Here is a 24,157-nt window from a genome sequence, read left to right as displayed (position 1 = left end):
GTCCATGCCTTTGCTCCCTGTTTCCCATTTTGGGGATTGATAGGGTTCTGTTGGCTTCCATGACTAGGGCCCTGTTGCCCACCTATGCCAGGACCATGGGGCAGGGGATGTGGGCGGGGTGCAGCAGGGGCATGCTGCTGTAACTAAGTGGGTACTGAGCCCATGGTGGAGCCTCAGTGTAAAGTAAGGCAACCCAGATGCTCCTTGCCCTTCCCCACAGTCTCTTGGACAGGGTGCTGGTGCTCTGTGCGGCGTGGCTGTGTGGTGTTGGGAGCCCTGGGACTGCTGGCTGGTGTGGGTGTCGGCTCGTGGCTTCTAGGTCAGTGTGGGAGAGCCTTCAGTGGGCTGGGGAGGGACAAAGAACAGAGCTGGGGTGTATTGGAAGAGAGGAGCAGGTGCTGGGCAGACAATAAAGGTAGATGGGGTGAACATTCTTCTTCATCTACTCATAGCAACAATAAGGGGAGCAGGAGAATTTAGGCTCCACGTAAAGAAGAACTTTCTAGTCCTAAGTTACTTGAATGGATGACCCAGAAAGGCTTTAGCCATGTTTTCTGGCAATCTTTCCCAACGAGGGAAAGAGGAAGGAAGGAGGGAGAGAGGGAGAGAGGCAAAGAAGGAGAAAGGGAGAAGAAGAGGGAACAAGGGGGTGGGGAGGAGAAAGGAGGGGGGAGAGAGAGAGAGCACGAGAGCAAGAGAGGGGGCGAACACTGTGCTTCACCTCAGCAGGTTAGTTGGGGACCTGCCAAAAGGCAGGGTGTTTGATGAGGAGGCCCAGGTGTTGTCCTGCACCTTGGCCCCTCCTTTGGGAATCCCTTCTCTTGCCCTAACATCTTTTCTGTGTCCCTCTCTTTGTCTTCTCCTCTGAAGTGCTGTATCTGTGGCCACCTGCCTCTCAGCCCATTTCTGGGATCTTACAGGATGAGGAAACGACTTCAAGCTGCTCAGGGGCCAGGAGTGAGGAAGCCCTGCTCCCACCTCCTCCCAAAACAGGTGGGCCACACCCCCAAGGCTTTGAGCCTCCCTCCTCTGCCAAGGGGCCCTTCACAGTCCTGGGTCCCTCCTGGCTGGGGGCAAGAGGACCAAAATGAAGGGCCATCAACTTGCTGCCACCCACCATCTCGCCTCCTTCTGGTGTGAGAGTTGATTTTGGATTTGGTGTCTTTGGCACTCCCTCAGGACTGTCCTGACCTCTAGCAGGGGCATGGCCAGGAAGACAGTTTGGAAGAAGTTATAGACTTGCCATTTGGGGCAGAGTGAGCCCACAGCTGAGGGGCAAGAGGAGCCAGGTGTGTGTGTGTGTGGGAGGGGGGACAGGGTCTGACCAGTAGGAATCTTCATCCCACAGCCACATAGAGGGTGGTGAACATCACTCCACATCCTCCCTCCGGCTGAGAGTGGGGACCAGAGGGTACGATGCTGCCTGCCCAAGGCTGGGGGATAGATAGGTTAGATAGGATAGCAGTTAAGAGCACAGCTTTTGGAGTCAAGCTGTGTGACCTTGGGCACATTACTTCTTCAAGCTTCCATTTCCTTCTCTTTAAAATGGAAATAAAAATATTTATGCCATAAAGCTGTTATAGGTATAAAATAAGTTACTCTTTTTTTTTTAGATTTTTAAATTTATTTTTTGTTTATTTCTCTCCCCTTCCCCCTCCAACCCCCCTCCCCCCATTGTCTGTTCTCTGTGTCCATTCTCTGCGTGTTCTTCTCTGTCTGCTTCTGTTGTTGTCAGCGGCACGGGAATCTGTGTTTCTTTTTGTTGTGTCATCTTGTATGTCAGCTCTCCATGTGGGCGGTGCCATTCCTGGGCAGGCTGCACTTTCTTTCACACTGGGCGGCTTTCCTTACGGGGCTCACTCCCTGCGCGTGGGGCTCCCCTACGTGGGGGACACCCCTGTGTGGCAGGGCACTCCTTGCACGCATCAGCACTGCACATGGGCCAGCTCCACACGGGCCAAGGAGGTCTGGGGCCTGAACTGCGGACCTCTCATGTGGTAGACGGATGCCCCATCCACTGGGCCAAGTCTGCTTCCCAAAAATGAGTTACTCTTTTGAAAAAGCTTAGCACAGAGCCTAGAAAAAAGCAGACACTCAATAAATGGGAGCTATTACTATGACAAGATTTGAAAGCAGAAGACCTGGACTTAAGACCCGGACCTAGCACTTACTGACCCTGTGATCATGGGGAAGTCGCTTACCCTCTGTGCCTTAGCTTTCTCTCTGCAGAATGGGGAGAATAGTAAGACCCATCTCACAGGGCTGCCTGAAGACTGTGATGGAGCACACTTCAAAGCACCTGAGGCCCTCGGTGTGTGTGTGTATGTGTATCTCAAATCTGAATGGCCCCAGACTTAAGGACACAAGACAGTGGAAGAACCAAGTGAGGTGATGATTAAATGAAAGTCAGCATATTAAATTTTATTAGTGGGTTACAGGAGATATATCATGCAATACAATTCGATTTATTGATTCAATCATGAAAATTCTCTAGGTCAGGTAGCAATAGAAAAGCGTTTTCTTAATTTATTAATTTTAGCTACCAGAAAATTGCTGTCATATGTCATTTAAGAAGTGAAATATTGGAATCACCTCCATTTAAGTAAAGAGATAAGAGAAAGGTACTTTTCCCCTTTATAACCAGCCTAATTTTAGAAGCCTCAGTCAGAGCAAAAATAATAAAAATTGTAAAAAAAAGTTTATAATAGGAAATAAAACTCTCAATTTGCTGACGGTATGGCTGTTTACCTATACAGTTTCTGAATATCAAAGAAGTATTGTTTTAACTAGTATAAGAATTCAGTAACTTGGAAAATAGAAAAATAATATATAAGAATTAATGACTTTCCTATTTATCAGTAATAATTAAGTAGAAAATGCCCTGGGGAAAAAATATGATAAAAGTAACATAAACTATAAAGTACCCTAGAAATAATCCTAGCAAGAGGTGTTAAATACTTTATTGAATGTCAAAAAAAATGACTGGAGAGAAAAAGATCATGTTCTTAAATGGACAGAATCAATATACAAGAGGTCATTCCCCCCCCCCTTTTTTTAAAGTACTTGGTTAAAAAACAAAACCGAAGCACTCCATGGATAGGGGTTGTTTTGTTCTCAGAATCAACGGAAGAGTGTGACACAGAGAGGGGCCGTGTCAGGAAGACTTTGGGTGACCCAGATGTGATCCTGAAGGCCTCTTCAGGGCCCATAGCACCCAGCTCCAGTTTGCCCTGCGCCCCGCCCCCTGCAGCTGGTGGTGGTTTCCATGCCCCGCCCCCAACAGCAGGTGGACATGGTTTCCATGCCTTCCGCCCTGCAGCGGGTGGACGTGGTTTCCATGCTATGGTTTCAGTGTCTTTCAGGATAAGCACCGAGGACTTCTTGTTGGAAGTGCAGATAGGGGGCCGACCGACCTGGCTCCTGGTTTGCCACGAGGGCTGGAGCTCTGCCTTTGGGATGCAGATCTGCTGGAGCCTTGGGCACCTCAGGTAGCTGGAGCCAGACCTGGGAACTGAGGAGGGCAGAGGCCTGGGGTGGGGGTGGGGGGGGGGATGGAGAAGGTGGAGGGAGTTGGACTCCTCTGTCTGTCTATCCATCACCAACAAAGTGCTCAGGAAATGGTCTTCCCCTGGCCTCTCAGCCTGACCTGTTTCTCTCCTTTGAGTATCCCTGCATTTTAACAAAGATGAACCCCAGAAGAAATTGTTTTCTCAGTCTTTCTCTGTCTCTATTCTGGTGTGTTCCATGCACTTTCCAGGTAGGATTAAGCACCATCTCTCAGGCTGCAGTTTAAAGCCAGTTTCCTCCTGCTTTATTCCTTTCTTCTGCCAAGACTTGCTCACCACAAGGGAGTGAACCTGTCTGACATCAAGTTCAACAGCTCCCAGGGGTTTGCTCAGCTCTCTCCTAGACTGGAAAGCCTTCAGGAGGAGGTGTGGCAGCGCAGGTAGGGCTTCTGATGAGGATAGGTGAGTGGGGCCCTTCACTTTCTGGTGGGCAGTCCAGTAAATATCTTCCTTTCATGGGAGCATTGTGGTGGGAACTTTGGCGGTATAAAGATAGGACAAAGAGGACCATTTCCCAGTCAGAAATGACAAACTAGGTTCACAGGTGCCCTGCCCATTACAGCTTCATATGTATTACCTTTTTTTGCCCATCATAAGGAATATAGGGTTGGCTATTATTGCCACAGGATTTGTATTCCCATTTTACAGGTAGGAAAACTGAGGCTTCAGGTAGATAAAGGGTCTTGTCTAGGGTCATGTAACTAATTAGCAGCTAAACCCCATTTGAAGCCAGGCTCCTGTCTCCAAACTAAATGCTCTTGCAAACCTGCCACTCAATCTGCATAATTCTTGTGTCTTTGGAGAGGGAAGTATGAGTCAGCTTAAGGCTAAGAGATGCATGGTACCTGGAGAACCTCCCAGAGATGAGGACTCAGAGATGGAGAAGGTTCTTCCCCAAATGCTAGGGGTGAGATGGAGTGACTCAGGCATAAGCTGAGAGGGTCTTTGCTCCTGCCTGGGCCTCCTCAAGCTGCCCAGCAGCCTCTTGACCTGGGTGGGGGAGCATTCCAATCGGCTCTCTAAAGCCTTCCCATCCTTGTACAATTTTTCCAACCTGAGCCATTCCCTTGGGTCTCTAAAGCCTTCCCATCCTTGTAGAGCTTTTCTGATCTGTGCTATTCCCTCAGGTTCATTTGCAAAGTCCCCATCCTCTGGGTTCATCCATGGGAACATGGGCAGAGGTGGGGGCAACCCTGAATGCTTTCCTTTCTTAGATGCCTGAATGGGCAAATGGAGGCGGGGGTGGAACTGACTCCTCCAGGAGAGCCCTGAGAGGTGTGGGTTTGTGAAACTAGAAGAATCTAAGAGGACCCAGGCATTGAGGCTGTTGGGGACCAGGGATGAGAAAAGAAAAGTTTGGGTCAAAAAGGAATTGAGTCTCCTAAGCAAGTGGAGAGTAAAGAGGAGAACAAGAAAATGAATACACAGGGCCCAGGAAAGGACAGAGGATAGAGTTAAGTGTAGGAAGAAGCATGAGATGAAGAGCCTGATTCATTTATTCACTCACTTATTCATTCATCCATTTGAACACATATTTATTCAGGGACACTTAGTGAAAACAGCTGGGCTTTCCCATTTCTAAATACTCCATTTATACATTTGGGCCCTGCCCAAATCGATCCTCAAGGACCATGAAGTCCTGCTGTTGCCCTCTGGGACATGGGGCAGAGTCAGTGTCGTTGTTGTTAGGAGGAGGTAGGGAGAAGGCCGTGGCTACATGAAAAGGCTTGGTCTGACTCCACCTCCACCAGTCTCTCATTCTACATGCCCTTGGGTGGGTGTATGCAACCTTAGGGTGGGCCCCTGTCCAGCTTTCTGCTGACGCCTCTGTTTTGCAGGGACAGCTGCACTTCTGGCCGAATTGTTTCCCTCAAATGCTCTGGTGAGTGATGTCTTGAACCCAGGGAGGTGGTGGTGCAAGGAAGGAGAACCTTCCCCCCCCCCCCACCCCAGCTCTCCCATTGTGAAAGAGCCCTGTGGAGGCTCAGCTGGGTCTGGGGTAGGGTTCCCAGCCCTACTCATTTGTCTGCTGACAGAGTTGTGCCAAAACAAAGCCCTGCCTAAGTCTCTGCCATGTCCACTGCCCAGACACTGGGCTGATGGTCTTCTTGCTTCACTACCTGACCCCCTCGGCCTTGGCCTCTGATTCCCTCTTCCTTCTGGAAAGCCCCAGTCAAAGGTGAAATTCTTAGTGTGTATTGAGCGACCTGTTAGCATCTTCAGAAGACCAAGGGAGGGTGCTGACTTAGGGGCCAAACAGGAGACAGCCTGTGGAGTCCCTATCAACTGTCTTGCCATTCACCTATCCATCAGTCCATCCATGCATCTGTGTATCCATCCACACAAAACATTTATGATGTCTGCTCTGAGCTGGGCATTGCGTTAGGCCTTGGGCCTACCTAGATAATGCAGGCACAGAGCCTGCTCTTGGCAAGCTCTGGGTCTGATGGGAAGAGAGATGTGCCATCAACATTTCTACCCCTCAGGCCCCCAAACTTAGAAGACCAGGAATAATAAATGAGAGCTGTCCACACTGGCTACCTGGGGCTTGGAATGGGCCACACTCCCTGCAAGACAGAACCAGGCTGATATCCATCTCTCTTTCCTTCTTTCTAACCTTTCTGTTTGCAGAGTGTGGGGCAAGGCCCCTGGCTTCCAGGATAGTTGGTGGGCAGGCCGCGGTTCCTGGGCGCTGGCCATGGCAGGCCAGCGTGGCCCTGGGCTCCCGGCACATGTGTGGGGGCTCTGTGCTAGCGCCACACTGGGTGGTGACCGCTGCACACTGCATGCTCAGGTACGTCCCAGGGGCTGCTGGGGGGCGGCGGAATGCCTTACCACCCTTTCTGTCTTGCTGTTGGAACAACCTGTATAAAATGTCCACAGCTAACTCTCTGCTTCCAGATGTCTTCCCAAATGGGCTTGAGTCCTATTTGGGAAGTTCTCTCTTTTCAATGTCAAGAACCACTCTGCATGAATAGTAATAATAATACAAAGATTGGTTCTTCATATTTGTTCAGTTTTTAAATTTTTAAAATGCGTTCATGTTCATAGCTCCCTGTACTTCTTAATGTTTATCACTGTAATGAAATAATTTCCATGTAATTATTTGTTTAATATCATTCTTCTCCTTTAGACCGGAAACTCTCAGTCTTGTTTGCCAATTTTTCCACTGCTGTGTTCTCAGGGCCTAGAATAGTCTCTGGAATATAGTAGGTTCTTCAAAGACACTTGTTAGAGGAATGAATGGATGAATGAATGACTGAGCACTTTCGTCCTTTTCTCTGGGTGACAAGCAGGGCAGATAGTGTTATTCCTATTGTACAATGAGGAAACTGAGGGCAGAAGAGGTGAAGAGACTCCCCCAGTATCACACATAGTAATAGAGAAACAGAACTGGTTCAAGTTTTTCTAATAGCTTAGGGTTAAGATACCACACAATGCCCATTGTAAAACTTGGAGGGGCTAATGCAGGAAATAGGGGGTGGTTATTGCAGGGGACCCAAAGTGTCTTCGCCTTTCCATCTGTCAATCCTTCAGCATTTATTAAACACCTGTTGCTTGCCTGGCATCTTGCTAGTTGCTGGGAGGATGCTAAGTGGCATGGTCTCTGGGAAGTTGCAGCCTGGGAATAGAGAACCCTGCTAACAGCCTCTTCACCAGCTTCCTCCACCTGCCAGCTCAGGTTATGTCAACCTCTTCTGCTCCGTGCTTTCCGAGTTTGGCATGGATCCTGTATGCAGTTTCAGGCTGTCCCGTCTGTCCAGCTGGCGGGTTTACACGGGGCTGCTCAGCCTCAGCGCCGCCAGGCCACATCAGGGCGCTGTAGTGGAAAGGATCATCCCCCACCCGCTCTACAGCGCCCAGACTCATGACTACGACGTTGCCCTCCTGCGGCTCCGGATGCCGCTCAACTTCTCAGGTGAGAAGAGCAGGCCAGAACTGTGGGGGCAGAGGAGCAGAGATGGGGTGGGAGGAGAGGCAGGCTGGTTTCTACGGTTTCCTCCTAGCTCTACAAACATGAAAACGGTCCATTCATTTGGGAGACTGTAGTGCATTTTGGTGTAATCTGGACTTGATGTTGCTACAAGGCTCTTTTGCTACCAGGGTTCAGGCCATTTGCATGAAGGGATTTGCCTCATGGCCCCAAGCAGAGCTTCACAGATGCTCCAACTCCCAAAGGCTGTTCCACCCCACTCCCCAGGCTGGTCCCAGTTCCCAGACATTTTTTGTGACACGTTACACCTGCCAATGTCATTTCATTGAATCATCCTAAAAACCCTGACAGGTAGATAAAGCGGTTACATACAGATAAGGACACTGACGTTTAGGGAGGGAAGTGACTCTCTTCAAGATCATGCAGCAAAGAGTGTCTGAGCCTGGTGTTCTGACCCCAGGGCCAGACTCCTGCTGCCGTAGCACCTGCTCAGGGGAGCAGCCCCTCGACATGCAAGTGCACACACTCACTCACTCTCACACATGCATATACTCAAACACATTCAGACTCACACCCTCACTCACAAAACACAAAATGCGTACACATACATACATTCACTGCACACACACATGCACATCTACTCACATGCATGCACCAGATGCACACGGACCATATACACACATTCACATTCACTCTCATGTCCACACACACTACTACTGACACACACGTCTACGTTTTCACACACATGCTCACATACATACTCATTCTTGTGTTTACACACGTGTACTCATGAATGCACACACCCTTGTGTACAGTTTCGCACACACACAGTCATGTACTCAGCACTACTCCCCCCCATCCCCACCAGTACCCTTGAGTTTCCCAAACATCAGTCATTTCCATACTCTTTTCACAAATTTTATCATATATGTGCACTCTATTGTTCAACAAGTATTCTTTTTGAATCGAGTCATTTAGCTTAAATAAACATACTCAAAAGAGAAACCTTTTATTACTGCCTAACTGGAAAACAAATTAAAAGACGATAACCAAAAAAATACATAGAGTGAAAATAAAATCATTTTTTAAGCTCTCTATAGGTATTATCCTCTGCTGAAGGAGCTAGCCTGGGGCCTGCTCTGTCCTTGTTGGAATGGGAGGCCTGACAGGCATTAGAGAAGAACAGAGTAGTACCAAATGGAGCTTTTCTCCTTGATGTACTTAGAGGGACTGAAAGAGACTTGGAAAGGAAACCACTTTCTCCCATGAGAATCAGTGGTTAATGGTGTGCCATGTGCTACATGAAATCATGTTCAGGCTCCACCTCTGTGGACCACACACCCTGGGGAGAATCCAAAATGGGTCCTCATTAAAGGAGTTGTCCGCCCGTGACCAGAAGGAATTTCCACCCCCCCTGCCCCAGGCCCTGTTCCCTGGGGGGTGTTGAACTGGCTGTATTTCCACTTGTCCTCTGTCTGCGCTGACCAAGGGGTCAGTGCACGCCATGTGCAGGGCATACGAGCCCTGGCTGATGGAGGCCTGGAAGCCAGGACTCTTTGGGAAGAGGGGCAAGGGTCTACCAGCCCTGGTCCTTCCTGAGCAGGGACCAGAACTACGTGCCTCTCCACAGACACCGTGGGTGCCGTATGCCTGCCAGCCCAGGGGCAGGACTTCCCGAGGGGCTCGCCGTGCTGGGTGTCGGGCTGGGGCCACACCGACCCCAGCCACTGTGCGTAAGCTCCCTGGGCCCTGCTCCCCGGGCCCTCGGGTAAAAGGAGCGTGGGGAGGGGCTCCTTCCCCAAGATGAGGCTCCCTCTTCCCCCTTCCACCTCCCTCTCTCTCCTGGCATCACTGGGCACCCCGTCTCATCTGCCAGGTCTTTCTGGCAAGAACAACCCTGGAGCTTCCCCTAAACCCAGGCCCTTTTTCTCTTCCCTCCCTCCACCGGGTTTGAATGCCCTGGACATTGGTGGGTGTGTGAATCCCATTCTTCCTCCCCCGAGCCCTGAAGTCAGACCGGCCCCTGCCTCTTCACCCAGGGGCTACAGCTCCTACCCTGGACCGCTCTCTTTGGGTCTCTGAGCCCTGGTTCCTCTAGCCACCTCCCCTTTTTTTGCTCTGCCTTTTGGCCCTTGCTTTCTGCCCTGCTGCCTCTGCCTCCCTCCTTGTTGGTGTCTCCCGCAGCCCACAGCTCGGCCACCCTCCAGGACACGGTGGTGCCCTTGCTCAGCAGCCAGCTCTGCAACAGCTCTTGCGTGTATGGCGGAGCCCTCACCCCCCGCATGCTGTGTGCCGGCTACCTGGATGGGAGGGCTGACGCGTGCCAGGTGCGGCCCTCAGGGCCCTGGTGGTGGCAGGGGGGAGATAGAAAGGTCTGCCACGGCTTGACAGCCCGATCTGGGCATGGGGGCACCAACAAGCCTCTCATGGAGGAAAGGCCGCCAGCGGGGCGTGCTCAGGGTTTATAGGAGTGTGGCGAGTGGAATCAAAGCAGGGAGCAGGAGGGGCCGGAGAGGGAGTCCAGGTGCTCCCGAGGGAAAGGACTAACCGGCAGTTTCTCCGTGTCCCTTGCCTGGGCCCCACAGGGGGATAGTGGGGGCCCCCTGGTGTGCCCAGATGGGGCCAAGTGGCACCTGGTGGGAGTGGTCAGCTGGGGCCACGGCTGCGCAGAGCCCAATCAGCCTGGAGTCTACGCCAAGGTAGCGGAGTTCCTGGACTGGATCCACGACACCACCAGGTGAGTGTGGGGGCGGGGGCGCAGCGGAAACTGTGACCTCACCCCTTAGGCCTGAGCCCTCTTGGGGGCTGGGGAGAGGCAGTCCCCCGAGTGGCAGGAGGAAAGGCGGTGCTTATAAAATGGAAGCCATTGGATTTCTATCAATTTAGGCATTTAGCTGGGTAAGAGAAGAGGTGAGTATAGCCCAGATCTAACACTGACTGTGTGGCCTTCGGCAAGTTCTTAACTTGGTTAAACCTCAGTTTCCCTAGAATTACCACATTGCTAGTTTATATGCAGTTGTGATGATTGAAGCAGTACCTGTAAATTGCTTGGCACAGTACTAGGCTTATAGGAAGTGATCAATGAGCGTCATTTTTGTATGTGTTTGTTACCGTCCTTCACCCCTGGTCTCTAAGGCCACTAGTGACCAGTGCCTGAACTCCCTGCACAATGGACAGAGCTCAGCAGATCCTAGTCAGGGTTCTGCCACTGCTTCATTCTTGTGGCTCTGGGCAAGTCAGTGGACCTCACCTGTTCAAAGGAAGGGTCAAATGAGATAATGTCTATAAAAACACTTTATATGTATATAGTACTTTTCAAATACAGGGTATGATCATGAAAATTACCTTTCTCCAAGGTTGGTCATGGGGTGGTATATGAACTTTAGCATTTACAAGGGAGGTATATATCATCTTCTCATTCAAATAATACAGAAAACCTAGAGAAATTTTTAGCCTCATTTGATAGATGGGGAAATCAAGATCCTGGACTGTTATAAGTGATTTATTAAAATGAAAGTTACTCTGCTAGTACATGGTGGATGCAGGCTGTGAATCCAGCCCCTTTATCTTTTTTAATTTTACTTTTTCTAATTTTTAAACTGCTTTATTGAGATATAATTTGCATACCATAGTTTACCTTTTAAACTTTATTTTATTGTGATAACATGTGTAACATAAAAATTATCATTTTAACCATGTTTAAGTGTGCAGTTCAGTGGCATTATTTCTTTTACAATGTTGTGCTACCTTCACTACCCTCTGTTACTAAAATGTTTTTATCACCCCAAACAGAAATCCTTCGCCCTTTAAGCATTAACTCCCCAGTGTCCCCTCTCTCCAGCCCCTAGTAATCTCTGATCTACTTTCTGTCTCTATGAGTTTGCTTTTTCTAGGTATTTGACATAAATGGAACCATACAATATTTGTCCTTTTGTGTCTGGTTTCCTTCTCTTAGCATAATGTTTTCAAGGTTTATCCATGTGGTGTTTTGTATCAGAACTTCACTCCTTTTTAAGACTGAATAGTATTCCACCGTATGGATATACCACATTTTGTTTGTCCATTCATCTGCTGATGGACACTTGGGTTGTTTCCACCTTTTAGCTGTTGTGAATAATGCTACTGTGAATATCATTGTGCAAGTATCTGTCTGAGTCTCTGCTTTCAGTTCTTCAGAGTATATACCAGTTCCTTCATCTTTACATCCAGGGTTCTTCCCCTATGTCCCCTGTTTCCTTCAAACTCACTGAGTACCCACCTCGTGTTTCTTGGCACCTCTAGTGGGTCCATTAGATGAAGCAGCAGCTGCCACCCAGATGCAGAAGGCCTGGATCACTGACCACTCCACGACAGAGACAGTCACCACCCACACGCGCCGTAGGATGCAGCCTCTCCTCTCGGGCCGAGAAGTTGAGCCCCCTCCTCCCCAGAGAGGTTCCCTGACAGGGCAGAAGCTGGTGTGGGTTGGGAGGTGGGAGAGCTGAGGGATGTGGGGGAGGAAGAGAGAGACAGGAGCTGGAGAGGAGCAGGTGGCAGGAAGTGGCTGGTAGCCCGCCCTCCTGCACCACCCTCTCATCAGCCCCTGGACACCTCTTTTGGGAGGATACCCATGGTCCTGCCTTCTCCCTATGCCCTCAGGTAGGCTAGGTACCTCCCTAGAAGAGCCCCGGCTGCAAGCCAAAGGGGGTCAACGCGGGCTAGCCCACAGGAGCCCGGATCCTCATGGTCTCACCCACTTCCTCCTCTCCCCGCTGGGCTCTGCTTGGCCCTGCACCAGGCAGGGGCACAGTAAAACAAAGAGGACGGGGTCAGAATAGGGTGTTGGTATTAAAATTACAGTTCTATGAACTGAACCAAGGGGTTCTGTTATTAAAGGGAAATGATGTATGGCCCATTTCTTGTGTTTTCTCTCTCACACATACACACAGAAGTTAAGGAATCAAATTACAATTTTCCTCTCATACATGTTTGTTAAAGCTTTGGTGCATACTCCAGTTCGTCTACTCTAGAATCTGGAGATGTATTTATTTATTTATTTCCCTAAAGTTGGTAAATCTACAGACAATGATAAGCAAAGAAAAGCCCCAGCTGCCCAGGTGCTCCAGTGCTGTAAGTCTGAAAACCACTTGTGTACATGTTCTCTTAGGGAAGAGAGTAAGACCTATTTCTTATTCTTAGCTCTTGTTTTGAAAATGGGCCTTTTGGCTTGGGGAGATTTCTTTCTTAGTTTATGCCTAGTCAGCATTTTCTTGCTTAAGCCGTTCCCCAACTCTCTCCTCTCTAGCAATTAAAATGCAATAAGCATCCTGTTTCTAAAACCCGCAATGATTTTTTTATGGTGCTTACCCAAGGAAATGCAATCAGCGTTTAGCAATAAGAAAACTTTGTTAGTTTATCAGCATATTTGTTTTGAGGGGTAGTATAATGAATATTCATTCCTAGATGATACACTCTAAAAAATAAGGACATCAATTTAGTGTCAGTTTATTACCTGGGAAAGAGATTGCTGGGACTTTGCTGTCAAATTGTAGAAGACCTTGGCCCTGGTGATCTAGTGAGGCAAAGAGCCTCCTTCTGTGTTCTTAGAGGCCAGATCTCTGGCCTTGACCTTAAGATTAGCGGTTACTTCTAGGCTCCCTCAGGTACCCTGTTGGGGCAACAAAATCTGGGCAAAAGAATTAATGGCAAATCCATCAACTATGATCATTTTTGTGTTTCTGATGTTAACCATAAACATTTACTAGTTTTTAAAGTATTTACTACAGTCATTATGACCTGTTAATGATCAATAGCATTTGAAAAATATAGTTTTTAAAACTTGCTCCCATATTGGTAACTCATTTAAATCTCACAGTATCTATATGGTGAAGGTGTTATTATTGTCCCCATTTTACAGACCTGAGAATGATCTCAGATATTAAATGAACCAACCAACTTGCAAATGTCAAAGCCAGGATGTGAATCCAGAGTCTTTTTATTCCAAATTCACATCACTGCCTTCCATGTGGATGAATAAGATGGTTCACTATCGCACAGAAATATAGAATTAGAAGCACCTTTATAAGATCATGTGGTCAGGTCACCTGCCTATGTAATGCACTGCCATCCTTTCTTTTTATAGGTGAGGTGTCTGAAACCCATGGTAGTTAAGTGGCTCCTGCCAAAGACCTTTCTCAGGCAACATTCTTACAGGCTTTCTGTTTTCACTGAGATTCATAGTCTAACTTAAATGTTACAAATGAATATCTTCCACCAGAGAACAATAAAGAGTACCCTAATTAGAGAATTTGCTAATAGCTATTCCCTGTTTACCCATAGATGCTCAGGAGCTCTCACCTGCTCATCTTTTGATAGCATCTACCAGTCCCTTTAGGAAACCCAGAGCCTCAGTAGTCTTGGCCAGGCCCATTCCCCTGGGCCAGCTGCTGGGATGTGGGGGTGGGGGCAAGAAGGATGGGGAGATTCAGGTCTCAAGGATTTTAATGAGGACCAGCTGGTGCCCAGCTGTGTTATGCTCTGTAGGGAATTGGGAGGTAGAGAAGCTGATTGTCTTATTGGCATGTTGAGACTTATTTACAATAAATTATTAGTGACCTGCCAGGCATGAATGGTGGGGCAGGAACTGCTCTCGGAGATCCAAGCGATTCTTGTTGAGTACGTCAGGGCATCTCTGTGTGCAGGAAACCTGTGCCCTTCACAGCAAGGATACAGCATGCCCCCTTGCCTGGGCAGAGCTTTCAAGCTTCCTGAGGCTCCCTGAGAAGGTTGCTCCTTACTGCCCTTGCCTTGCTAGTCCTAATTACTGATAGGGGCTGTGGTGGGGTGCAGGCTCTTTCTCCCTATATACCTCTGTGGAGGAGTCCTGCTCTTCCTAGAAGGGCCGCCCGCAGCAAAGGGGTAGCCCTGCCATCCCTTGGGAAACATTCTTCAGGCTCTTTTCCTGAATTTTATTTTTGGAGGTGCTGGAAATTGTATAAATAATAAAAAGTGGTAAGTAGCTGTCATGAGGTGGCTTTCTGGAGTCCCTCCATTGTCCCTGTCACTCTACTCTTCCCTCTTTCTGGCCATACCTGTGGGATCCCCCTTGCTGCCCTATAGCTACCCTAAGGGTAACCCACCTGCCTCTGCCCCACCTGAACCTCCCAGAGCATCCTGGATCTGGATTCTCCCCGCCCTCCTACTCAGACACACCAACATATGTCTTTGGGTTTGCCCCATCCTCAGGACTCTGCTTCCTGCTTAGTGGATTGGAGCCAGTGTTGCCTGTGGCCCTTTAAAGCTTGTCTTGAGGACTTCCACATCTAGAAACATTCAGGAAGTGGGTAGGGAGTAGCTTCTTACTCTTGAAGGGCAAGGCAGGAAAGGGAGAGGTGGAGCAGGCGGACATCCTCCGAGGAATGCCAGCTGCCCCTGGAGACAGCAGGCTAGAACACTCCAGGGGAACCTCCTGGAATGGGTGCTGGAGTGGATGAAGTTGGGAATCCAAGAGGTCACAGCGAAAAGTCCTGGCTCAGAAAGGGTGTCATGTGCGTCTCCCAAATGTGGTAGAGGACTTAGCATGTGTTGTGGAAAGAGGCTGAGTCCTCTCAGGAGGAGGAGAAAGGGTGAAGGGGGCTGCCACACTCGTGGGAGCGGGGTAAGCCCCTTCTCCTGGCCCCTGCCTTCTGGAGGTGATCACAGAATAGCAGGTGGGCTTGAAAGAGGCAGAGAGACTTTCACAGGGTTGAGTTTACCTTCTGAACTGCAGACTCTTTCTCCCTTCCAAGGAACACCTGTTTGGGGTTTCTGATGATGGGAAACAATGTTCCAGCTGCAGAATCCCACCTAAGTCTCTAACCATGGTGGCCAGTTGTCCCGGGAATGTGCCTTTCCTGAACTAGTGCCTCAGCCTCTCTGGGTTTAGGTTTCTCCCTTGTCAAATAAGGGGTCTGGGCAAGGTGGTATCCATGGGATCTGCCCTGTTAGACTGGCCTTGCCTCAAACCTCCATTGCCTCTTCAAACACCTGCCCCACAACTTCCAGTGTGGACAGCTTTGGGGAGGACCCTGTCCCCTGGATCAGGTCTAGAGGAACAAATCTGCATGTGGCTTCTCAGGCTTCATGCCAGGACGGCGCTGAAATGCAGGTCTCCTTGAGGCCTGCCCTCTCGGTCCAAGGGAGGAGTAGGGACCAGGGCAACAGATTAAAAACATCTTTTCCCACCTTCTTCTTCTTCCCAGCATCTGTATCCTGGGAAAGCTACTGCCTGAGGCCCCAGGTTTCAAGGATGGTGTGAGCCCTTGACCTGGCAGTTTTCTGGGTGTTCCCTGGCTCACTTCCTGACAGCCCTCGCTCCCAGCAGCCCACTGGGGAACCTCCTCTACCAGAGCCACACCATTAAGACCTGAACCATTTCCTTCTTTCCTCTTTTCCCCTGACAGATTTTTCTCTGCACCCAGCCATGTTCCAGGTTCCTGGAGGGAGAAAGAATCCTCAGGGTGACCCACGCTCCCCGTTTTCCCAGGAATGTCCAGACTAAAAGTCCCACGAAGGAATCCCCTTAGTCCTGGGCAAACAGGGACCATGGGTCACCCTAAGTGCTGGCACCTCTCTTCTGTATAAAAGGAGTTTTGCCATTTCCCGTGTCCCTCAGCCTCCTCCCCTCTGCCTTTGGTCTGACTGAGCTTTATTGAAGCTTTCTCTGGGGACCCCGAGTTGGAGGAGAGAAGGTTTCTGGGAATTCTCAAAGACTGGACTGTTTTTCAAAGGCTGCAATGCCTGCAGACACTGCAGCCCCAAGCCCCTCAGAGCGAGGGTCACGGCTCCAGCGAGACCTGTGGCTGCCCCAGCTGCCCCCTCTTTCCCACAGTGGCACCTCAGACAGCCAGTGAAGCTGTGCTTTCTCCCTAATATTTTTAGGAAATAGCCTGGCCCTCCCAGGCCCAGAAACTCCCTGGCAATTTGGGGAGGCTAGGAAGTGAGGGCAGGGCTGCTACTGGAAGCCATGGATATTTTTCCTCCCAATTTCCCCAGGTCTCATTGATTTCTGGTCCCCAGAGTCTGACACAGGGCTCAGCGTGTGGCAGGTGTTAGCAGAAAGTAGGTGAGTCCTGCTCAGCAGGAGGAAAGAGGTCAAGGGGGCTGCTGCACCCATGGAGGTGGGTGAGCCCCTTCTCCTGGCCCCTGCCTTCTGGAGGTGATCACAGAGGGGCAGAGAAGAGTCTGCTAGACTGCTAGAGCCCACAGGGATTTCGTGGGTTTTGTTTTTCCTTAGCACTGTCTGCAGAGGTGAGGGCATGAATAAAAGAATATGAGATTTACTGTTCCCGCGACTTGGCAGTGAGCCCCGTATTTGTACAGCAGAGCAGGGAGAGGAGGGGCTAGAGCAGGGGGGGAGAGGGTCAAGCCCTTGCACCGTTTCTCCAGCAGGGGCCCTGAGTAGAACAGCAGGTGAGGCTGGAGGGGTATATGTAGGCCAACTCGCCAAACACTCAGGGGGTCAGAGTGCCTCCTCCGCCCTGAGGCCTTTCCGCACGGGACGTGGGATAGTGAGGAGGGTTTGAGGCGAGCAGAGACATTAGCAGTGTGGGTCTGAGAACCTCTATGCTCAGGGACATCTGGGGACCCAACATGGTGTGCTGCCAGTGGGCATGTCTGTCACGCCTGCTCCTGACAATGGACACAATTTAGAAATGAGTTTTATCATGGCCTGGTCTGGCTTGGGCCTGGCTGGGCCTGGGCAGGAGCTCGGATCTTGTCACTAAAAGTGACCTTAGAGACCGTCTAGTGTTACCTCCTCATGAGTGTCCAAGGCTATACAGCCCAAGTCTTGGGGATGTTGTGCTTCTCCCGGGGGCTCCAAAGATGGGCCACTTTTTGTGCAAAGTCAATCCAAATAAGTCAAAACTCGTGGTGAGAGGTGGCAAAAGAAAAGTGGAAAGCCTGAGCGGGCTGGCAGAAGGCCCCTGGGAGACGACGTGGTCCATGTTGTGTGTGTGTGTGTTGTGTGCTCTGTGGGAAGCCTGAAGGGTCCGAGGGAAGGGCTGCAGTGTGATGAAACTTGAGGAGTCTGGAGTAAGGCTCTATGGAATTTCTCCCCTAACCCTGGAGAGGCACATCTGATATTGGCCAGTTTCCAGGTACAGCCTCCCACCCCCCTTAGCTGCCCCCTTCATGGACAATGTCAGGGAAATCCACAGGCAGAGTTTCATACTTCTTCCCCACCAAAAAAGTCCTAATCCTTCAGGGGTGACCATGCTAATTGCCCTTCTCCCACCCCTCACACACCACCATAATGCTTTATCCTGCAGGCACAATCCTAAATTGAAAAGAATTGATTGCGATGGTCATAAATAAATACACGTCTACAGGAGCAGGTGTGTGGGAAGGTGGAAGTTTGTTTCCCCACAGAAGTTTCTGAATCTTAAATCGTCCTCTCAAGACTGTCTTCCCCAGGCTCACCTTTAATGTTTGTGGGGGCTGGGGCAAGAGAATATATGGAGGCCCAAATACCATTTGTCTAAATAGTCACAAGGTATAAATCAAGCTAACAAATAGTTACATAAAAATGTTCTATCCTTTTGCTATGACAAACATACCTTCTTAAGGATGTGGAAGGTCAGGTTCACTTGGTATTCTTGAATTCTTGAATTTCTGTCCTGAAAGGATGAAGAGAGCCACTTTGTAACCGCCTTGTCTTCCCGTCCTCAGATCCTTTCACTCCTCAGATCCACGCAAAGGGTCTTGTGTACAGGCATGTGGACATGGCGTTCTGCCTAGGCTATGCCCATCAGAGGCTCTGCCCCTAGGCAAGAGGGTTGGGCTCTGGGAGCAGGTGCTGGGCCATTTGAGTTCCAGGGTCCAGACGACGGGCTCTGTTTGGGCAGGTCCCCTCAGCCCTGTGAACTTCTCATCCTTTTGGCAGGATCTGGTCAAAGAAGGGGCAGGACAGCAGGAAGCAAGTACAGGGGATTGACTCATGTCCCCCACGAGACGTGCTCAAGTCCTAACCCCAGTCCTGTGAGAATGAACTCATTGGTAAAATCTGGCAAAACAGAATAAGAGTGTGCCTTCATCCAGTGTGACTGGAGCCCTTATAAGGAGAGGAATGTTTGGACACAGAAGCAGAAGCCAGAGGGGGAGACCAATGGAAGACAAATGGCCATGTGACAGAGGCAGAGGTTGAGCCACCGCCAGAAAGCTACAGATGTCAGAGAAAGCATGGCCGGCTGATACCTTGATTTGAACTCTAGCCTCCAAAACTAGGAGACCATAAATTCCTATTGTGTAAGCCAACTAGTCTGTGGTTTGCCCTGGCAAAGTGAAGCATCAGGTGCCAAATGTAAGGAGGCCTTCAAAGGCAAGATATACCTGCCTCGTTCGTGGCCTTGCAGGATGGGTCCCTGTAAAGCAAGGGCCAGAGCAGGCTTCTCTTGCTTGGATTGAACCGTGGTTCTGGTCTCCAGAGGGGTTAAATTTTCTTCTGCCCATGAAAGGGAGACAGAAGGTAAAATAACAGAAAAATGTCCTCTCTCCCGTGAACCCCCACTTGCCTAGGGTACTGTAAACATCCCCTGGCAACATTTCAGGTATCTCTACTTCCACAAGAGCTCTGTGGGCTGAACCTGGGCTTATTCTCGGTGGAAAAATACCCAGAATGATTCATTCTGATTCCCAACTCACAGGGCCTCCCAGAAATTAATTGAGGTAAACACTGAGAAAAACTCTATTGTTTCAATAGATTGCACTCCAGAACACTTAACTCACAGAATACATGAAAGCACCAAGTAAAATTAAATCATGAAAAGGATTTGGAGATGGCATGGAGCCAGGCAAATATAGGTTATTGTTTGTAACCTGCACCGGCAAAACTGCCAGTTGTCCTGTTTATCCAATCAAACCCCATTTATGGAATGTCTCCTCCGTGCTAGGCTTACCTAAGCCCTGGGCACACAGACCTCAATAAAACAGCACTGCCTTCAGGGGCTCACCGTGCACTTGGGAGTAGACTCTGAAAACGGGCCAAATAAATTACTTGCTTTAAGAGCACTGTAAAGGTTAGTTTAATGGGGCCCCTTGGCTCGGTTGTGGTATCCATTTGTTTGTACAAACATGAGCCTAATTGTTACTGGGGAGGTATGCCATAGATCTACCATCAGCATCTACTCAATCGTGTGAGTGGGCCTCACCTAATCAGCTGGAGTTCTTAACAGCAAGAACTGAAGGTTCCAGGGATCAGAAGGAATTCTGCCTCGAGATTACACCCTTCAGTCCTTCTGAGTTTCCAGCCGAAGGAATTTGGACTCAAAAATTCACCATCACACTCTCTGGAATTTCCAGCCTCTGGCCTGCTCTACAAATTCAGATTTGCCAGCCCCCACAAGTGCATGAGCCAATTCCATATAATAAATCTCTTTAAATATGTATTATTATACATAAATGTACTTTATATATAAATTATATAAAGCTCTTCATACAACTATATTCTGTTGGTTCTGTTTCTCTGGAGAACCCTGACACAAGCAAAAATATGGGATATTTTGAAAGGTTTTTCTATAATTACTTTACAGCCATTTACAGATGCTTGTTGACATAAAAGAATTGATGTTGTAAAGTGGAGAAATTTCCTACCTATTAGCATGTAAGGTTTTAAGAAAACCAATAGAGGCAAATGATGTTTTAATCATAATTTCAAAAGTGTGGTTTCCATACCAACATATTTATGTGGAATAAAAAGCCTAAGACAAAATGCTGCCTCTAATTCACAATAAGGCTGGCCTTGGCCGAATCATTATTTAGTAGACTAAGTCCTCCACCCTCCATGGTGCCCTGCTGAAGCATGCACCCTCCCATACACAGACAGTGGGGGGTAGATTGGGCCTTAGAGGGGTCTGATCAGGTCCTCCCTGGAATCCTGGATTCGAATCTGGGTCCGTCACTCTAAATCTCACGGTCTCAGTTTCTTCATCTGTAGGATGGGAGTAATACTGCCTCATAAGTTTTTTGCTGTGGAGATGAAATGAGATAAAAAGTATTATTTTCTTGGCAGGGTAAGAAGAGAAGAGTCTCCCAGGCAGCCCAGGAACTCAGCTTAATTGGGGAGGGTCACGTCCGTGCTTCCGGGAGGGAACAGGGGTGCTGGGAAGCTGCTGGGCTCCGTGCTTGCCTCTGCCTCGTCGGCGGGGAGAGCACGGAGGGCCCCGTCCTCCCAGCCTCTGACGTCCGGGGTCAGTTTCTAAGGTTGCACTAACAAATTACCACAAACTTATTTACAGAAATGTGTTCTTTCACAGTTGTGGAGGCCAGATTTCTGAAAAAGTATCTGCTAGACCGCCCTTGCTCCGGAGGCTCGAGGGGAGGACTGTTCCTTGCCACCGGCTTCTGGTGGCTGCCGGCGTTGCTTGGCTTGTGCGCGCCTCCCTCCAGTCTTCAAGGCGGCATCTGCAGAGCGCTGAGCTCTGTCTCCCGGCGCCCACTCCTCTGAGTGTGTCTGCTCTCCTGGCTTCCCTCTCGTAAGGAAAGTGATTGCATTTAGCACCCACCCCGATGATTCAGGCTGATTTCCTTATCTCAGGATCCTGAATCACATCTGCAAAGACCCTTTTGTCCCCCCAAATAAGGTCACATTTGCAGGTTCTAGGAATGAGGACCTGAGGTCTTTGGGGGACCATTTTCAACCTCCCACACTTCCCTCTGCACCTTCCTCTATCCTTCCTTCCCTCCTGTCCTCCTCCCTTTCCTTCCATGTTATTGCGCACCTATTGTGTGCCAGGATTTAAAGATGAACATCTTAGTCCACTATCAGGTGAGGAATTGGAATCTACACCAATGATTTCTGCACAGGACCAGGGATAAGGTTCTTTAGGAGATGAATGAGGCCTGGGGCGGGTTAGGGAGATTCTGCTTGAGTTGGGCCTTGACTGGTCAAGGTCAGAACTAAGTGGGGAGGTTTGGCTGGAAGCAGAAGGAAAAAAGAAGGCATTGTGGGCCAAGTGAATAATATAAAAATACCCAACATATCCTGGAAAATAGTAGTTCCATCAGCTGGAGCAGGGTCTGAGCAGTCAATGAGACGACAGGGAACCATGTGTGGGAGCAGGACAGCCATGGCCCTTGTCTGCCAAGCCAGGGAGCCTCACTTTGTCTTATGGAAAATGGAGAGAAGCCACTGAAAATTTAGTCAAGAGAGTCACAGCATATAATGAAATGATTACTCTGGGAGAGGCATGAAGGAGGGCTTAGGGCATACTGGTATACCACCATCGTATGTACAGTGGAGTTTCAAAGTTGTTTTTTTCCTTTAAGATTTATTTTATTTCTTTCTCCCCACCCCCTTGTTGTTTTTCACTTGCTGTGTCTGTTCATTTTCCTTGTTTCTTTAGGAGGCACCAGGAGCAAAACTCGGGACCTTTGATGTGGGAGGTAGGTGCCCAATTGCTTGAGCTACCTCTGCTCTCTGCTTTGTTGTATCTCTCATTAGGGTTTTCCCTCCCCATGTCTCTTGTTGCATCATCTTGTTGTGTCAGCTCACTGTGCCAACCTGTCACGTTAGCTCACTGTCTTCTTTAAGGAGGCTCTAGGAACTTCTGCTCCCTGATTTGTTGGGTCTCTCATTATGTTTTTTCTTCTTGTGTTTCTTGTCATGTCAGCTTGCCAAGCCTGCCCATTGCGCCAACTCTCTGTCTTCTTTAGGAGGCATCAGAATTTGAACCAGCCACCTCCCATGTGGTAGGCAGGAGTTCAGTTGCCTGAGCCATGTCTGCTTCCCTCAAAGTTTTGTAAAAATAAAAACAAGGTCTTTGTATTAGTCAGCCTAAAGGGTGCTGATGCAAAGTACCAGAAATCTGTTGGCTTTTATAAAAGCTTTTATTTAATTGGGGTAAAAGTTTACAGTTAACAAAGCCCTAAAGGAGTCCAACTCAAATCTGCTTTCCCACCAAAATGTTGCCATGTGCTGATGCAAAATGGTCACTGATCTCTGCCTTGTCTCTCAGGCCTCCTCAGCTGCTCAGCTGCTCTGTTCTCTTCAGCTGCAAGCTCTCAGGCAAATGGCTCATCTCTCTTCCCAGGGCTTTAGCTGTTTGAGCCTTTTCCTTTCTGTCACACAGCAGGACTGAAATGATCAAGTTCTCTCTTTCTTCTGTGTGTCTTCTTGAGTGAGTGTCCATTTATATCAGCCCACCAAGGAGTGGAGACTCAATCTAAGTCATGCCCTACTGCCATAGTCGAATCAAAGCCCTAACCTTAACAGTTAATTTAATCAAGACATGTCAGCTGAATCTAATGCATTCAAAGGGTATTACAGTTAGAGCAATTGATTAGTTTGCAAACATAATCTTTCTCTTTTTTGGGCGATTCATAAATAATCTCAAACTGCCACAGTCTTTATGTGAAACCCTTAAACATAGAAGAGATAAAAGCAATATTTTGTTACTATGTATTTATTTTATAACTCCAAATTGGCAATACGTACTTATTATACAATCAATCAATGTAAATGATGGCATTGTGTTTTTTTGTTTTTACAAATAAATTTTATTGATACATATTAATAAAGCATAAATCCACCCAAAATGTACAATCAATGGTATTTGGTATAATCACATAGTTGTGCATTTATCACTTCAATCATTTTTAGAGCAGTTTCATTATTCCAGTAATAATAATAATACTAAAAATACAAAAACCAACCAACCAAACAAAAACTCATCACCTCTCAATCTCTCTATGCTTCTCCTGCCATACATAACTGGTATTCTGTTTCCTTCTCTCTAGTTTATTTGTATTTATATATTGTAAAAATGGTCTTATATATACAATATCACCCATATTTGTATTTTACATGAAGTTTCACTATGTTATATAGTGCATGTTACATTTTTTAGTTTTCTTTCTAATAGTATACATGTTCTTAGAGTTTCCTTTTCAACCAGTCATACCCATCTAATAGCTCTACTAGTCACACACACCATGATGTGCTCTCACCATTTCCATTCATTTCCAAAGATTTACAAACAACCTTTTAACCAATTCTGCACAGATTAACCATCAGCTTTCCTTCTCTACTCTTGTTCTATTTTCTGGTGACCTATATTCTAATTATTAATTCCATGAATTTACATATTTACTACATAATAGCACTGTCAGACAGTATTTGTCTTTTTGTGTCTGGCTCACTTCACTCAACATAATGTCCTTCAGGTTCATTCACATTGCCATATGCTTTACAACTTCATTTCTTCTTACCACTGCATAATATTACATTGTGTGTATACACCACAATTTGTTTTTCCATTCATGGGTTGATGGACACCTGGGTTGTTTCCAACTTTTGGCAGTTGTGCATAGCACCGCTATGAACATCAGGGTGCAGATGTCTATTCATGTCACTGCTCTCAGTTCTTCTGGGTATATACCTAGCAATGGTATTGCCAGGTCACATGGCAAGTCTATATTCAGCTTCCTCAGGAACTGTCAAACAGTCCTCCGCAGTGACTGTACCATTCTACATTCCCACCAATAGTGAATAAACATTTCTGTCTCTCCAAATCCTCTCTGACATTTACAGTTTCCAACTTTTTAATAGTGGTCATTTAATAGGTGTGAAATGATATCTCATTATAGTTTTTAATTGCATTTCCCTAATCACTAGCGATGTTGAACATCTTTTCATGATTTC

The 24,157-nt window shown here is 48.1% G+C and overlaps 1 protein-coding gene across 4 annotated transcripts in view; it reads left to right on the top strand.

The window, feature by feature from the left end:
* TMPRSS5 (transmembrane serine protease 5) overlaps nucleotides 1–12,394 on the top strand; it is a 32,059-nt gene extending 19,665 nt beyond the window's left edge. For 3 of the 4 annotated variants that reach the window (XM_058289362.1, XM_058289363.2, XM_023591006.3), the window contains 11 exons: nucleotides 221–319; nucleotides 871–993; nucleotides 3,353–3,488; nucleotides 3,833–3,946; nucleotides 5,405–5,448; nucleotides 6,198–6,360; nucleotides 7,307–7,485; nucleotides 9,131–9,229; nucleotides 9,685–9,827; nucleotides 10,086–10,237; nucleotides 11,782–12,394. In XM_058289362.1, the coding sequence (XP_058145345.1) occupies nucleotides 221–319; nucleotides 871–993; nucleotides 3,353–3,488; nucleotides 3,833–3,946; nucleotides 5,405–5,448; nucleotides 6,198–6,360; nucleotides 7,307–7,485; nucleotides 9,131–9,229; nucleotides 9,685–9,827; nucleotides 10,086–10,237; nucleotides 11,782–11,797 (1,268 nt within the window). In that variant the 3' untranslated portion in view covers nucleotides 11,798–12,394. Of the gene's footprint in view, nucleotides 1–220; nucleotides 320–870; nucleotides 994–1,735; nucleotides 3,489–3,832; nucleotides 3,947–5,404; nucleotides 5,449–6,197; nucleotides 6,361–7,306; nucleotides 7,486–9,130; nucleotides 9,230–9,684; nucleotides 9,828–10,085; nucleotides 10,238–11,781 lie in introns of all 4 variants that reach the window. The other variant, XM_071212332.1, reaches the window with a different exon arrangement.
* Nucleotides 12,395–24,157: the final 11,763 nt, after the last annotated feature.

The sequence above is a fragment of the Dasypus novemcinctus genome, chromosome 27 (assembly GCF_030445035.2).
Source record: "Dasypus novemcinctus isolate mDasNov1 chromosome 27, mDasNov1.1.hap2, whole genome shotgun sequence".
Taxonomy (NCBI): Eukaryota; Metazoa; Chordata; class Mammalia; order Cingulata; family Dasypodidae; genus Dasypus; species Dasypus novemcinctus.
This window is presented reverse-complemented; position numbering and strand designations above follow the sequence as displayed.